The 16,925-nt window shown below is 41.5% G+C and overlaps 1 protein-coding gene across 2 annotated transcripts in view; it reads left to right on the plus strand.

The window, feature by feature from the left end:
• KCMF1 (potassium channel modulatory factor 1) overlaps window positions 1-16,925 on the plus strand; it is a 78,765-nt gene that overhangs the window by 37,210 nt on the left and 24,630 nt on the right. For both annotated transcript variants that reach the window (XM_056116253.1, XM_056116246.1), the window contains 2 exons: window positions 12,371-12,538; window positions 16,325-16,464. In XM_056116253.1, the coding sequence (XP_055972228.1) occupies window positions 12,508-12,538; window positions 16,325-16,464 (171 nt within the window). In that variant the 5' untranslated portion in view covers window positions 12,371-12,507. The remainder of the gene's footprint in view (window positions 1-12,370; window positions 12,539-16,324; window positions 16,465-16,925) is intronic.

Raw genomic sequence — 16,925 nt, forward strand, 5'->3', positions numbered from 1 at the left:
GGCTTACTACTGACTCTGCGGTCGGGGATCACTTTTTTGTTGTTGTTATTGTTGTTTTCTGTTTGTTTGGGGTCATAACCCAGTGATTGCACTCAGGAATTACCTCTCTTAGTGCTTGGGGGACCATATGGCATGCCAGGAATTGAACCTGGATCGGCCACGTGCAAGGTAATCACCCTGCTCCAACCCCAACCTGTCACTTTTTATGACCAATTATTTGCTATTCAGTCTGTTATTTGATTTATTTTGGTATTCTCAATTTGTCCCAGATTGTGTCAATGGGAAGCTCTTCAAGCTCTCTCTTTTTTTTTTTTAAAGAGGGCTTCACTTTATTTTTTATTTTTATTTATTTAGCTTTTTGGGTCACACCTGGTTGTGCTCAGGGGACTATATGGGATGCTGGGAATCAAACCCGGGTCGGCCGCATGCAAGGCAAATACCCTACCTGCTGTGCTATCTCTCCAGCCCCCAAGCTGTCTTTTAAGAAATGTATATTCATCTTTGTTCTGGGGATTGTTATTACTTGTCCTGACCCTGGAAACATTTCCCTTAGTGGTTCCTCTTAGTGAAGGACAATGTTTAGAAAACAAGTTATGGATATCACTTGCATTCATTGCTGCTGAATCTGCAGTGCTCTCAGTTGTTTGTTTATTTTTAATTTTTATATTTGTTTTGGGGCCATACCTGGCAGTGCTCAGGGCTTAACTCCTAGCTGTGTTCAAGCCACATGCAAGGTTAGTGCCTTACCACTGTGATACCTCTCCAGTTCGAAAAAGCATTTTAATGCTAGTTACTACTACATTGACCCTTCAAATGGAAGACTTTTTTGTCCTTATACACGGAAAAAGAGGAGTTATTAGATTTAGGAGTTAGCACCTCACTCGATCTCTGCACAGTTGGTACTTGACCTTTTGTGTGCAGTGCAGCTGACAAGCAGTGAAAATGCCAGAAGCTGGTGCTGGCGCCCCTCTGCTGTTGGAGCAGGAATGTTTTCGCTCCCTCTAAGCAAGGGCTGGGGAGCCTTTTCTCTGCCAGAGCCATTTGATATTTATATCATTTGCGGGCCATGCAGTATAGTCATACAGGCTACAGGAAAAAGCACAAATGACTGTCCCACCGTGTGCCAGGGCCGAACCACAGGATTTCATGGTGCTCCCCGCCACTGCTTAGGATCTGCCATTGACGTGTAAATGAGCTGCCAAGGAAGTTTAAACCATCACATTTGTAGACTATGGTTCAATTACAATTTCTCAGCCTTGGCACCATTGACATTTTGTGCCAGGTGCCTCTTGCGTTGTAGGATGTTTAGTAGCATCCTTGGTGTGTCTACCCACTTGACACTAGTCCTCTCCACCCCACCCACCCCCCTAACAAATGTTTCCATACATCACCAGATGCTTCCTTCCAACATCCTGACTGAGAACCACCTCCTTGACCAGCCTTTGCAGAGCGGAGTAGAAGGACAGGCGTGGAGCGGCTTCTCTGCTCCACAGAACTACCAGCCCTCTGCTTTACTTCATAGGTCCTTGAAATGTGAAGGAAGGGAAGAGAAATTAATGTTTTGTGCCTGTGATAGCCTTGCAATATAGACAAGTTACCTTATGCCTGCCTTATCCTTTATTTGGTAAGGAAAGTAAAAAACCTTTTAAGCAGTTTCATTGTACCCAGACAGAATTCTTGCTGACAAAGTTACAGGTTCTTAAAGCTTGCTCTTGAATTATTCTAGGCTGGAATTATTGCTGTATTGTTTTTAGTGGAAAAACCACTTTTTTGTATGTTGATCGTGTCGCTGTTGACACCTGGTTGAACAAGATGTGATCCTGTATGATCCCTTACTAGAACCATTTTGTTCAAAATGATGTCTGAAAATGTTTACAAACGGAGTGAAGAAGAAATAGAAATATTAAAGCCATTTCTTAAAAATTTAGTTTAGGGGGCTGGAGAGATAGCACAGCGGGTAGGGCGTTTGCCTTGCACGTGGCCGACCTGGGTTCGATCTGGGTTCAACTCCCAGCATCCCATATGGTCCTCTGAGCACTGCCAGAGTACAGTACTCAGAGTAACTCCTCTGAGCACTGCCAGAGTACTGTACTCAGAGTAACTCCTGAGTACAGAGCCAGGAGTAACCCCTGTGCATCGCCAGGTGTGACCCAAAAAGTCAAAAAAAAATTTAGTTTAGGATTTTATCTGTCAGTTATTAAGTTGATTTCCTAGAGGTATACTTCACTCTACACAAGCACTGTTTCTTCTTCTTTTTCTTTGTCCTTCATTTGTCTTTGTGCTTAGTCCGTTTCTTCGCCTGGGCTCTGTATCATTCACTTTCAGCAGAGAGACATGTACTCAAAGAAAATCTCCCAAAGATGCCCCTCATACACTGACACCTAGAAATGGGGTGGTATGTTTCCTATTCAGACATAAAACTGTCTGGTGAAAGTGCATTCTCTGTATATGTAATTATTCCTTTCTGCATCTGATATAGGTCTCTTTAGGTTAAAATCAGTGACAGGTGGGACAGATTAAAAGAAAATATTGTAACAGTGAAGGTAGGATACTTGAACCTGTTAGATATCTTATAATTGGTTGGCATGTAAAAGAGTAGGAAATAACTTAATTCTTGTCTGAGACAATTCAGAATTTTGAGAGCAGAGTTGTCTGTAGTGGGGAACATAGGATAAATCCTGAAGATAGAGTTTTGTGTTTTGAAGGAAAGTTTCCTAAGGAAATGTTTAACTTGCGTATTCCGGTGAGTTTAACTGTCAGGTTCTGTCGTATCCTCCCAACAGATTCTCTTTCATTGTCATATGTTGATGTGCTCCCATAGTCCTGCTCCTCATTCTCCATGCTGTATTTTAATTGCTTTAATTTTTATTCCTCATTAAAACACTGAGGCTATTTTTATTTATTTATTCTTTTTGAGTCACACCCGGCATTGCACAGGGGCTACTCCTGGCTCTTCACTCAGGAATTACTCGGCTGTGCTTGGGGGACCATATGGGATGCTGGGAGTTGAACCCAGATCTTCCCTGTGCAAGGCAAACACCCTACCTGCTGTGCTGTCACTCCAGTATTATAGGTGCTCTGAGTTTTTGTTTAGTGAAAAAAATGTTCATGGGGCTGGAGCAATAGTACAGTGGGTAAGATGTCTGTATTCAATCCCCAGCACCCCATATGGTCCCCTGTGCCCTGCCAGGAGTGAACCCTGAATTCAGATCCAGGAATAAGCTCAGAGCACTGCTGGGTGTCACCCCCAAACAAAAACAGAAAAAGAATCTTCATTCAAAATTGTTTCCTAATATTGATCAGGAATAGCTCTTTTACAGTACAATAGAAAGAACGATCATGTGACTTACTTGAGTAGGAATTTATTACAAATGTATGTACAAGAATTTCTAACTCAATACTGTTAAATAAATAACATTAAAACAAAATGGTATGTTTTCTTCTCCCTCCTGATTAATCTTGTGCCACATTAAAGATTTCTAGCTTTTTTTTTCCTTCCCAACAGTGCAGAAAATCAGTTTTAAGGTATTAAACTAATGAAAGTATTGAACAGTTTACCAAGAAGTCCCAAGTGAGGTACACCCTTTAATTGTTTATCATGGAAAAAAATTGTATATCATTATTATTTGTTGGAAGTTATGTTCTTCTCTCTTATGGATATTGGCTGTTTGTCTTTGCAGGCAAGAAGTGTTTACTGTTTTTGTCTTTACTGGTTAAAGCATTTTTTGCTGGTTAGGCGTTATAAACAGTCTTTGACCCTGTTGTCAGTGCCGAGTAGTATGGTTTTCACTTTTCCTGTGAGCAGTCTAACAAGATCAGATCATATATTGTACTTGGGAAACAGTATGAGATGCAGAATGCAGTTCTGCCTCCACCTCAACCCCATGTAGTGGGTTTTTTGTTTGTTTGTTTTTTCATGTAGGAGTACTGCTATTTATTCAGCTACTGATTAGCTGATTGAATTGGGCATGGACTCCACCTTACTTGGTTTTTTTTTTTTCATTTTTTATAATTTTACTTATTGAATCACCGTGAGAGCAGTTACAGAGCTTTTGGGCTTAAGTCTTGGCCATACAGTGAAACACCCCTACCTTCACCAGTGCCCATTCTCCACCCCAAAAACCCCATCCTACACCCTCCCCCTACCTGTGGGGCAGATGATTTCCATATTACTCTCTCTCTCTACTTTGATTACATTTAGTATTTTAACACCAGACCTACCATTATTATTTGGGATTTTACCCCAACACTCAGATCTGCTGAAAAGGCAACAGAAGACAATTTGTTTTCTATTGCTGGAAATGTATGTATTTTCTAGACATCATATGTATAACATATGATGTCGTGTGGCTGAAGCAGTGACCGCGCGATTTTGAAATTCCAAAATTTTAACATTTAAATCTGGAGGGATTTCTGCCAAAACCTGCTGGATTCCGAGATTTGTTCCTGAGTGTCTTGGATCATGACCATTAAGCAGCTTTATCAGGAGCCAGAAAGGCCATTCGTGGGCAGTGACTCGGGGTCTCGTTGGAACGGGGAGGAAAGGGCCGGCTCCACCCTCATCCTGTGAGGCCCCGTGTGTCTCATCACTGAGGGCCCAAACCTGACTGTGTCCAATGGCCTTTGGAGGATGGCGGCCACCGAGCCGCCTTGGGGGAGCAGGCGGAGGGACAGCACCCTTTCCCCCCTGGAATGGCCTGACGACAGTAACCTACTGCGGGATCCGGACGCATTTTTGCCAAAAGCCATTGGATTCTGAGATTTGTTTCAACCCCATGTAGTTTTAGTGGTCAGGGATGTAGTTCAGTGTAGAGTAGATGGTTCCCTAGAGTTCCTGATTCTAGGACCCTGTTTTAGGTCATTGAATCAATTACTTTATTTTTGGTTTTTGGCCACACACAGCGGTGCTCAAGACTTCTGCCTCTGCACTAGGGATCGTTCTGGCAGGCTCAGGGGAGCGCAAGGGATGCTGAGGATTGAACTCCAGTCAGCCGTGCGCAAGGCAAACACCAAACCCCCTGTTCTTATCACTCCAGCCTCATCTAGAATGAGTTCTTGGTGAGCGTATTCTCTCCAGATCAAAATATATAGTTTAATAACTTTTATTTTTCATAATCTAAACTACTTCATCTTCAACGTAAAACCTACCATTGTGTTACATCTTTCATGCTACCTTATAAATTGAGATTGAATGAGGAGTTTGTTCCTCTTGTTCTTGTTTTTTTGGCTTTGGGGTTTTTTGGGGGGTGGAGCGTGACTTGTCCCAGGCAGTGCTTTAACAGACCTGGACAGTGCCCATTCTTGGCAGCCCAGAAGTTCAGTGTGAGGGTCTGAGGATTGGAAGCGGTTTGAGTCCCACAGTGCTAGCAATTACCCACACACAACCCAACAGCACCTGGGCCTCCTGATTCTCAGGATCTTGGGGTGTCAGATAGAATCAGGTCAGCTGCATGCAGGGCCGGTGCCTTAGTCCCTGTCGTCTTGGGGCACTGGGGATTGAGTCCAGGCCTCACACATGCAAATTATTTCTTTTTTGTTTGCAGCTGACAGAAATAAATAAGGGTTTGCGGATACACGTGAATTTCAAAAAGTCTGGGTGTGTATCCTTTCACACTATGTGGGAATTTAATATCGTTAAGTGTTTTGAGTGGAGCAGTCTTCTGTTTCATTATGTGATTGTCATTTAGCATGTCTGAAGCAGTTTACTATGTGCTCCATTTTCCCTTGTGTTTAAAAAGATCCATAGAGGGAAATTACCTGTTTGAGAATCATTAATACTCTGCTGTGATATGAAGGATTGGCTGCACGTTTCTAGCATATTAAAATTTTTAAAGGAAGTGGTAATGTTTTTAAAACATTGATTTTTATGTAGGCAATATACCCAGAATGAGATGTGCTAATTACCAGGGGGTGCTGGAATGTTGGGGTGGGGGTGGTGAGCAGGCAGTAATAGTAATAACGTTGGTAGCAATTGGGAGGTTGCTGAGTAATTTTGTTTCTGGAAAGGGGGCAATGGGCCAAATAAATTTGGGAACCTCACAGATACAGAGCATGGATTTTCCAAATGTCCAGGAAAAATGCTCCAGAAAAATTCACCACATAGTGACTTGAGGTAGAGTTGTGTTTGATTTTCAGCCAACTTCTGGGTATAAATATAAAAATCTGTCTGGAAAGTATTGTCTGAGTTTATAGAGGTAGCACAAACAGAAGAGTGTCTGTCAGCATGCCAGGGGGGCAGCTTCAATTCCGAGCACTGCCAGCTGTGGCCTAAACCAACCACTCCACCTCCCCCAAAAGTAACTCCTTGATCTCAGGGATTCCTTTGAAAAAAGATATGCCATCATTAAAATTAGGTCTGTGAGAATTTGGGAAAAACTTGAGTTCCTGAGAACAGATGACTGGTTAAAGAAACTTTGGTATATCTACACAGTGGAATGCTATGCAGCTGTTAAAAGGATGAAATCATGAAATTTGCTTATAAGTGGATGGACGTGGAGAGTATTATGCTAATTAAAATAGTCAGAAGGAGAGGGACAGACATAGAAGGACTGCACTCATTTGTGGAATATAAGCTAACATAATAGGAGACTAACACCTAAGGATAGTAGAGATAAAGGGCAGGAAGTTTGCTCCACGGTTTGGGAGCCGGCCTCACATGTTGGGATAGAGAAGGGACCACTAAGTGAATGATGCTTGGAGGGCTCACTTGGGATGGTAGATGCGTACTGAAAATAGATTATGGACCAAACATGATGACCACTTAATACTGTATTGCAAGCCATAATATGCCAGGGGGGGGAGGGATGGAGGAAGGGGGGGGGGAGAGAGAGAGAGAGAGAGACTAAGAAGGAATGTGCCTGGGGGGGGGTGTTGGGAACATTGATGGCGGAGGGATGGTTACTCTAACTTTATATGACTGAAACATAATCATGTTTGAAGGTTTGTAAGTCTGTAAAAAAAAATTAGGTCTGTGAGAAAATCAGAAGTTGAAGGGAAAAAAGTCATAAGGACATTTACTTCTGGGTGGGGGGAAGATCTGTTGTCATCATGCTTTGCAGGTAACCCATCATTTTAATGACCGGTTTGCCACTCAGTCACTGACTGCGCCTCGGAGAAGTGTGCTCATACGCCCGCCATACCTGAGTTTACTCCTCTGGGAAAGCGGCGGCCGTGGGGAAGAGGTCTCTAGCTCATGCAGACTCTTGAGTGGTTGCTAGTGGCGCATTGCTGGATGGAGATAAACCGTGGGATCATCTGTCAGATTTAACCCTTTTTTGAGGGGAGTGAGTGCTTGGGCCACACCCACAGCTGCTCAAGGATCACTCCTGGTGGTGCCCTGGAGACCACACGGCTTCCAGGGATGGCCCTGCTTGGCCCCTAGCAGGGCGAGTATCTTAGCTGCCTATCTCTTCCGGTCCTGTTTAAACTTTCTAAGTGTTTTACTTTTTCATATTCCACCCTGGTCTAGTTTTAAGTTTCAGTGTTTTGTTTGTTTTGACTAGTATTTACACATTTCTGCAAAATCTCACATAATCCCTCAAGATTTTCATAAAATGACTACCTTCTCTAAGAGCATGTGTTTGGGGAGGGCTGGAGCTCTCTGCCTTGCATCACAGGCCTGCCTGGGTCGGGGGAGGGCGTATCTCTAAAAAACCGGTAGTTTCTGTTCAGTGTGTATTGTTTTGTTTTTAAAAGCAAAAGCAACCAAACTGAACTGCAAGTACATATGAAAGTCATTACATTTTGGGTTTTTTACTTGTAAAATTGTTAGCGAAGCCCCGTTTCCCAGTAATTCCACATTTGCTATATTCAGCTGCAGCTAAACTTCCCTGGGCTGTTACTGAAGAATCCTGCTGATTCCTACTAAGTATTTTCAGGGGTTGTATGCAGTGTTAGGGGTTGAACTAGGAATTCCACGCACAAGACGTGCCCTTTGGCCATTTCAGCTATCTCCCAGGCTCTGGAACATCATGCTTACCTATTTTATTTTCCTTTGTAAGAAACACATGCTTGTTAGTCCCTCTCCCCTACCTACTTTTATCATTTTCCCCCCTCCTCTTTTTGGGGGGTGGACATTTGGCGGTGCTCAGGCTTACTGTTGGATCTGTGCTCAGGGATCACCCCTACTGGGCTTGGGTGCCAGGGATCAAATCTGGGTTGACAACATACAAGGAAAGTACCCCCAACTCGTTCTTCTGTCTCTTTGGTCCCAGAACTACAGTTGTTAACCAAGAGACTGTGAAGCAACGGCCTAATAATATATAGATAAGAACTATAGATTATCTGTAGTTGACACTAAAGGAGCCAGTTTTGTTAGTTGCCTTATTAAAGGAATTGAGCTTTCTCTATAGCTGCTTGTCATTTTATAGACTATATTGTAAAGTGAATTTGTCTATTTTAATTTCATTATACTTTGTGCAAGGTGGTTACTTATAAAGTGATTCTGATAGAAGTAACCTTGTAGAGCACTTATCTAACTTAATGGTTGATGGTGTAACAGTGTTATATTTGTGTTTGAAATAATGACCTTGAATCATGAAAGTTGTTAAATGTCATTCAGTGTTTTTAAAATGTATGTAAAAAACATACATTTTTAGGGTCCAAAGTGATAGTACAGCCAGTAATGCAAGGATAAGGCACTTGCCTTGCAGGTGGTGGACCTGAGTTCAGTCCCCAACATCCCATATGGTCCCCCAAATATGCCAGGAGTAATTCCTGAGTGCAGAGCAAGGAGTAACATCTGAGCATCTCCTGATGTGACCCAAAAACCTTTTTTTAAAAAACATCATTTTAGAAATTATTCCAGAGGCCAGAGTGATAGTATAGCAAGTAGGGCACTCGCCTTTGTGTGGCTGACTTAGGTTCAATTCTCAGTATCATATGTGATCCCCTGAGTACTGCAGGGTGTGCCCCTCTAAAAAAAAATAAAGAAAAAAGAAAAACGTTTCCATCAAAAATAGTTAATTCATTTTAAAAAAAGGTAATTCATAAGCACAAGGTTTCTTAAAGGACTTAAAGTTACTGAACCCCAACTGTTTGGTTGTAGGTGAGTTCTGACATCACTTCCACCCTCTTTCATAAAAGCCACTGGTGAGGCCGGAGCAGTAATACAGCACGTAGGGTGTTTACCTTGTATGAGGCCGACCCTGGTTTGGTCCCTTGCATCCCATATAGTCCCCTGAGCACGGCCAGGACTGCTAACTTCTGAGCTCTGCCTCTGGGGTGGCTCCGGTAGCCCCTAGCTGATCGGCCCAAACGGCTCTGCATTCCCAGACCTGAGCACTGGACCTTTTGCATGTGCATGCAAGATTTTAGAAATAGCTTCCTGCTTACCTCATAAATGCATTTCCTATATTACCTTCTATAGAGACCTCGGTTTTCCTTTTGTGTTGGTCTTTAAATCACTTGGAATATGTGTATGGGATCTGGGGAGGTGACACTATTATTTTCTCCATAAATAGGTAATCACTGTCCTGGCATCATCTTGTCATCGCTCTCCTTTCCCTGCTACTCACTAGTGATATTGATGTCATAAAATTTCAGTTATGTGCATCTTTCTCTGGTCTTTGCCACCCTGTTCTGTTGGTTAGGTTGTGTGACGTTCTATCAGTACCATACCATCTTAGTCACTCTATAGAACTACTGACATTTTTTTTAAACTTCTTTATTGAATCACTGTGAAATAGACCCTTACAAAGCTGTTAATGATTGGACTTCAGTCATACAGTGTTCCAACGTCCATCCCTCCACCAGTGTCCCCAGGTTCCCTCCCATCACCCCCCACCCCTGCCTGCCCGCTTTTCTTCTCTCTCCCTCCCTCCCCTCCCTCCCTCCCTCTTCTTCCCTCCCTCCCTCTTCTTCCCTCCCTCTCTCTCTCCTTCCCTCCCTCCCTCTCCCTTCCTCCTTCCCTCTCTCCCTCCTTCCCCGTCTCCTTTTGGGCATTGAAGTTTGCAGTATTGATACTGAAATGTTATCAAGAAAATCCCTTTACCCAGTGTGCTCATTCCCAGTTATTATTACTACTGACATTTTCAGCAGATTCCTTCCTCTTGTTTTTCTTTGGCAGTTCTTGGCCATTTGGAACTTGCATAAAAGTTTGAGTAAGCTTACCATGTTCCATCAGAGATGTGTGTGTGTGGGGGGGGGGGGGTGGTTTTGATTAGGTATTGTATTGAATCTATGACTAAATTCGAGAAGTATCAGCATTATGTTGAACATTCTAGTCTGTAAACCTAGTGTTTTTATTTTTAAAGCCCTTACACATTAGTCTTCCATTGCATTTTTGCCTTTATGCAGCTATTTATAGATGGCTGTAAATACTGCAAATGGCATAAAACATCACGTGGTACATATAACTCAGAAGCATTAAGAATATTTACATTGTTGTGCAACCAGCAAAACTCTCTCCAGAAGATTTCCCAGCATCCCAAACTGAAATTCCATAGTCATTAAGCAGTTCATACTAGTCTCCCTTCTTCCCAACCCCTAGTAATCACTATTTTAAGCCTTTTTCCCTATAAATTTGACTGTGTTCTGAAAGTAGAATCAAAGAGTAAATTTTAGTAAAGCAGACTTCCTTTGGGAGGTGTGAAGAAAATCATAATAGGTCACTAAATTGAATTTGAGTGTGATTTATTGTGGGGTTGAGGGGGTCGGGGGGGGGCAGGGATCACACTCAGCAGTGCTCAGGCCCAAACCTGTGGTGTTGGGAATGGAACCTGGGTGGGTCTGCAGCATGTGAAGCATGTGCTCCACCCTTTGTTCTTCCTCTTGGATCTAAATTGGAATTTCTTTTGTTGGGGTCGGGGAGGGGCCACACCTGGAGGTGCTCAGGGCTTATTCCTGGTTCTGGGAACACTTGAGTGGGGCTCAGGAGACCTGTATGGGGTGCCAGAGAACCAACTCCAGTCAGCCACATGCGAGACAAGCACCACCCACTGCCGTACTATCACTCAACGCATATGTTGGATTTGATATTTAGCAAACTTTCTTAAAATAGTTAATTCTTAGTCCTGTGTATTAAAAGGGAGGGGGTTTATTTTTGTTAGAAATCTTTTCTCCTCCTCTCTCCCCTCCTCCCCACCACCCATGCAGGAGGGTATGCGCTTAGCCACTGAGCCACATCCCTGATTCCTGTTGTGTTTATTGTGTACTGTTTGATGTACGATTCTGATGTAAATTCTTCAGTAGTCTGATTTTGCTTTATGTTTCTGCTACTTCTTTTGGTGGTGATTTGTGTATTGTATATGAACTCTAATACCTTGGAAGCTTACTTTTGCTTTATGGTAATGCTACTTTAGCATTTTAAATTAGAAAGTGGGTCAGGGACATTAAAAATCTCTTGTTTGTTTTTTTTTTTCCTTTTTTCTTTTTGGGTCACACCCGGCGATGCTCAGGGGTTACTTTTGGCTTTGCACTCAAGAATCAGTCCTGGTGGTGTTCAGGGGACCATATGGGATGCTGGGAATCAAACCCGGGTTGGCCGTGTGCAAGGCAAGCGCCCTACCCGCTGTGCTATTGCTCCAGCCCCTCTTGTTTTTGTTTTGTTTTGTTTTGTTTTGTTTTTTAATGGCCTTGGTGCCACACTTGGTGGTGCTTGGGGTTTACTCCTGGCTCTTTGCTCAGGGATCTCTCCTGGCATCACTTGGGACCACATGGGATGCTGGGGATTGAACCTGGGTTGGCCACATGCAAGGCAAGCACCTACTGCTGTACTGTCTCTCCAGCTCCCAGAAATTCTTGTTCCAAGGTTTGGGGAACCATTTGGTATTCTGAATTAGATCCATTTAAGAATAAGACAACTGGGATAGTTTGTGGTTATAACACCTCAGTGTTTGTTTTGTTGTGCCAGGGGAAGGGGGGGGAGAGTGTGTTTGTGTGTTCATCCTCTGAGGAGGATTTCTAGCTCTCCCATAACTTGAGGGTAAATTAGGGTCCCAGCTTTACAAGGGTAATTATTTCCTGTTAGACAGCCCTTCTCCAGCAGGCCTTGGTCTTTGCTTCCTTTCGTGCACTGCCCTGCAATGTTATGAAATTCTGAGCTCAGACTTTTGCCTACTTTAGTGAATAACTGTCCCTGTTAGGATTCCAATTCCTTTACTGTTTTTCAACCTCTTGCTAGCTTACCAAAATATTTTCAAAGCACTTACTACCTTTCAGCAAACATAAGTTCTTTTCTCTAACGTAATTCAGGGAAACAAATCCACCATGTTAATAGAAATTTTCATTTTATATATTTAACTTTGAAAAGGAACTTGGTATTTTAAAATCAGTACTTAAGAAACTTTAAATGGAGACTAAAAAATAAATAAAATTAAATGGAGAATGGCCCTTTATGGCTTCTAATTAATGATATTTCTTTTTTTTATAGGTGTCAGCTGTGATGCATGTTTAAAAGGAAATTTTCGAGGTCGCAGATATAAGTGTTTAATTTGCTACGATTACGATCTTTGTGCATCTTGTTATGAAAGTGGTGCAACAACAACAAGGCATACAACTGACCACCCAATGCAGTGCATATTAACAAGGGTAGATTTTGGTATGTATTTAGCTGAAATGCTAATGAATCATTCAGAATTTTGTGTGTTTGTGTTTGAAGAACTAAAGGCAGAATGTTCTGAAACTATCCGCAGTACCATACATGAGGCTCCAAATTCATTAAAAATTAAAAGGAATGTTACTTTTTTGTTCTAAGTAATTATCTTAGTCATAATCTACTTTTTTATGAAAGCCTAGAAGAATGCCTCCGTAAAGAAGGAATGAGGTCACACTGACCTTGATGGCAGTGTGGAAGTGTTCTTGGTCTAGATATAGATTGTTTCGGGGGTCAGAGTGATGGTACAACTGGTAATGCAGCCTCGCGTGCTGTTGGCCTGGGTCTGTTCCCTCGCACCCATATCGTCCTCTTCCGTCAAACAAACAAAAAAACAAACAGCAACCAGAAACAGATTGTTTCTCAAGTTGATTAGAAGACAGTGCCAGTTCATCAGAGGGCCAGGAGTGTGCCAAGGGGATGGAGAACATGCTTCCCTGTTTCAGACCCGGGGTTAAGTCCCTGGCAACATGGCCCCAGCCCCCAAAACAGTGGGGCAAGCAAGGAAGGCTGTAATTGCTTACTGCTACTTTTTACTTTTTGTCTCTTACCCTTTTTGCTCGTACTTTTCCTAATGAGTGTGAAGTGGGTTTAATTTTGTCTGATGAGTATTCTTGAACTTATCGGCCATTTGTATGTCTACTTTAGAGAAATAACTGTTAAGACCCTTTGCCCATTTTCCAGTTACATAATATCTTTATTATTGAATTTTTAATATTTTTTTGTGTATTGTATACTTAAACTGCTTGTCAAGAGGGTGATTTGTAGATTTTTTTTTCTCCCATTCCGTGGGTTCTCTTTTCTCTTTTTTGGTGGTATGCTTTGAAGCACCGAAGTTTACACTCTATTTTAGTGTCAAATTACTGCTTAATTAATACATGTCTAAGAAGATTTAAATTTTTGTTTCCTTCTAAATATTTTAAAGTCTTCACTTTATGCTTAGGTCTTTTAACCATTTTTAGTTTAGTTTTTTTTTTTTTTAATATGAAATGAAGTGGTGGTCCAACTTATTTTTATGGGTTGGGGGATAGATTTGGATCACACCCAGCAGTGCTCAGACTTACTGCTCAGGGGTGGGACCTGGGTGCAAAGCAAGTGTCCTGCCTGCTTATACTCTCTCCCCTGCTTCATTCTTTCATATGTAAATATTGAGTTGTAGCGTCATTTGTTGAAAAGACTTTATACCAGTGAATGCTCTTGGTATTCTTGTTGAAAATCCTTGATCAGAGGGGCAAATGGTTTGATATTGATCAAGAGTAGAAGGTTTCATCGTGCAAAATGAGTAGATTCTGCTAATCCAGTAGTAACATGTGGTGACTGGAGTTATCCTTGTATATTTGGAATTTTAAAGAAGATAGATCTTCTATCTTTTAAGCACACATGCACAGTATCGATTGATTTTGTTGATCTCATTGTGTGTGTGTGTGTGTGTGTGTGTGTGTGTGTGTGTGTGTGTGTCAAAACCAGTCTTATATTTATTAAGTGCAAATGTTTATCATAATAAACAGTTTTTTAATATCAACATTATCTGAAGTCATAGTAGAAAAGTCTGGCAGGGGTGTAGCAACAAAGGGCTGGAGGCATGCTTACATACTGGAGCCTGAGTTCAGACCCTGGCACTGCATGATCCTCTAGCATCACCTGGGGTGAGTCTTGGGCGCCAAGCTTGGAGTAGCCCTTAAGTACTGCTGTGACCCAAAAAAGCCCAGAAAGGGGTGGGGCGGATCACTGGAGCATGAATATCTATATTTTTGACCCAGGTGTCTATTTTATTGTCTTCATACTAGTACTTGTCTTGATAACTGCAGCTTTATATTGTTTTGAAATCCAGAAATGTGTTTTTCCAGCTTTGTTCCTCCTCAGAATTGTTTTTTGGATAGTCTAGATTCTTTTACTTTCCACCTGAATTTTTAGATCAGTCTGGAGAGCAATAATATTAGAACCACCAATCTGTGAACATAAAATATCTTTTCATTTATTAAAGTTCATCTTTAGTTTTTTTTCAACACAACTGCAGAATTATATCTTTCATTAAGTGTAGTACTAAGATTTTTGTTGTTACTGTAAGTGGAAATTTTTTTGTTTTCCTGCATGTGTAATGTGTATAGAAAAAGGTTTTGTCTGTAGGTTTATATTCTATAATATTGCTCTGAACTAATTTACTGGTTTTAATAGTTTTTTTTGTTTTGTTTTGTTTTGTTTTTAAGTGTATAACTTAGGGTTTTCTGTATACATGAAGACGATATATGAAGATGGTCTTCTTCCTTTTCATCTGGATGACCTTCACTTTCTAGCCTAATTAGTTTGGTTAGATTCTCAGCAAAAGATTTATCAGAGTAGCAAGACTGGACGTGGTTTTCTTGTTTTCTGATCTTAGGGAGTAAACAAAAACATCCCATCTTTCAGTAGTAACTATGATGTTAGCTGTGAGATTTTGGGAGGTATTTTTGTTTGTTCTATTTTGTTGTTAAGCCACACCCAGCTTTGCTCAGGGCTTACTCCTGGCTCTGCACTCAGTTCTACCTCCTGGGGTGGGGGGGGGGGGGCATTGGACCATATGACCATGTGGGATCAAGCTTGGGACAGATGCGTGCCAGACAAGTGCCCTACCTGCAGTGCTGTCACTGTGGCCCCCAAGCTCTGAGTTTTTTTTTTTTTATGAATTCCCTTTATTTGGTGAGAAAATTCTATTTCATGTATGTTGTATTTCTAGCTACCAGCTGGCTGTATTATGCATGTGATAGTAGATCTGCGTAGGGAGTTGATACGTTTTAGTATATCAACTAGTGGTGTGCCTCAGCAACCAGTGTGCAGCATGTGTGCTCTGCCCTTTGGGGACATCTCCGTGACCCCTAGATAGTTAAGGTCGTTTTTTACTTTGCCTTGAAATGAACAGATGTATCATGTAGAGAATATTTCCATTTAACTTTGGCTGTTTCATATTAGTGAGAGTTCTTTGCAATGAAGTGATATACTCAATATATGTTTGATTTTATTTTTGTACTAACAGTAGAGAAAGATTTATTTCTTGAGGCATACTATTGAGGCAACAAACTATTCTCAGAGAATTTGCTGTTTGGCCAGTTTTTTAGTAAACAAGTTGGGCAGAATATGTTATTACCCTATTCAAGTTAACATGTATGTGAACTAGATGCTAAGGATTCTTTGCTGTAGTAATGTGCTTCATAGACAAAGAGCTGCATCTCGGAGGTGGCTTTTCTTTTAAATGTAGGAGTATTGCTGTTTATTCAGCCATTGATTAGGCTGATTGAATTGGCCATGAACTCCACAGGAGGTGGCTTATTTATTATGGCCTTCTTAGTCTTTCCTTCTGAGCACTTGAGCTTTCAGTTTTGCTACAACCTGCCGGTTATTTTTGTTGGTATTGGCTTTGCTGTAGTATATACAGAGATAAAGGAAAAGGATTAAGATTAGACCAGGTGTAAAAGTAATTGTTTCAAAATTAAACAAAGGATAAAACGGTTAGCTTTATTTTCTTTGAAGGCTTTAGTGGTTTATAGCGAAGGAATTATGAAGGAATTCCATGGGCCTTTGGAAGAATAGGAGTGTCATACACATGAGATCAGAGATGTTCAAGCTGGTCTTCCTTGACAGTAAAGTTACTGGAGATTGTAGTCACTTTTTTTAAAAAGCATTGTACCTTATAAATTACATTTTACATATTAAGAAAACTTTTAAAAATTCTCAATGCAATTCCACTTTATTTTGTAGATTTGTACTATGGTGGGGAAGCTTTCTCTGTAGAGCAGCCACAGTCTTTTACTTGTCCATATTGTGGAAAAATGGGCTATACGGAGACATCTCTTCAAGAACATGTTACTTCTGAACATGCAGAAACATCCACGGAAGTGGTAAGTGACGTAGCCTTGTGTCTAAAATGGTTTTATAAGGTATTTTTTTCTAACATAAATAAAGCTATTTACTGTTATCTAAGTGTAATGATACTATTGTATAATATAATTATGAAAATTCTGTTTTAAATAGCAAGTTTCACATGTTCTCAAAGGCTTTATATACACACGATAATGCCCCTCATTGACTCACATGTTTTCTTGCCCTTTCGCTGAAAATAGTGTGTGGACTGAAGAGATGGTGTAGGGGTTAAGGTTCATGTCTATCTTGCAGCTAACCCCAATTTGATACCTGGCACTGCATGGGCCCTTGGGTACCACTGGGTGTGGTCCTGGAGACCCGGATCACCTCACTTCGAGGGTGTCCAGTGGAGTTCACCAGCACCACAGGCAGAGTCCCTGGGAGGGCTTCATTCTACACTGTCTTCCTGAGTACCACTTGGGGGACCGCCCCACCCCCC

This window comes from Sorex fumeus, unplaced genomic scaffold, assembly GCF_029834395.1.
Source record: "Sorex fumeus unplaced genomic scaffold, SorFum_2.1 ptg000003l, whole genome shotgun sequence".
Taxonomy (NCBI): domain Eukaryota; kingdom Metazoa; phylum Chordata; class Mammalia; order Eulipotyphla; family Soricidae; genus Sorex; species Sorex fumeus.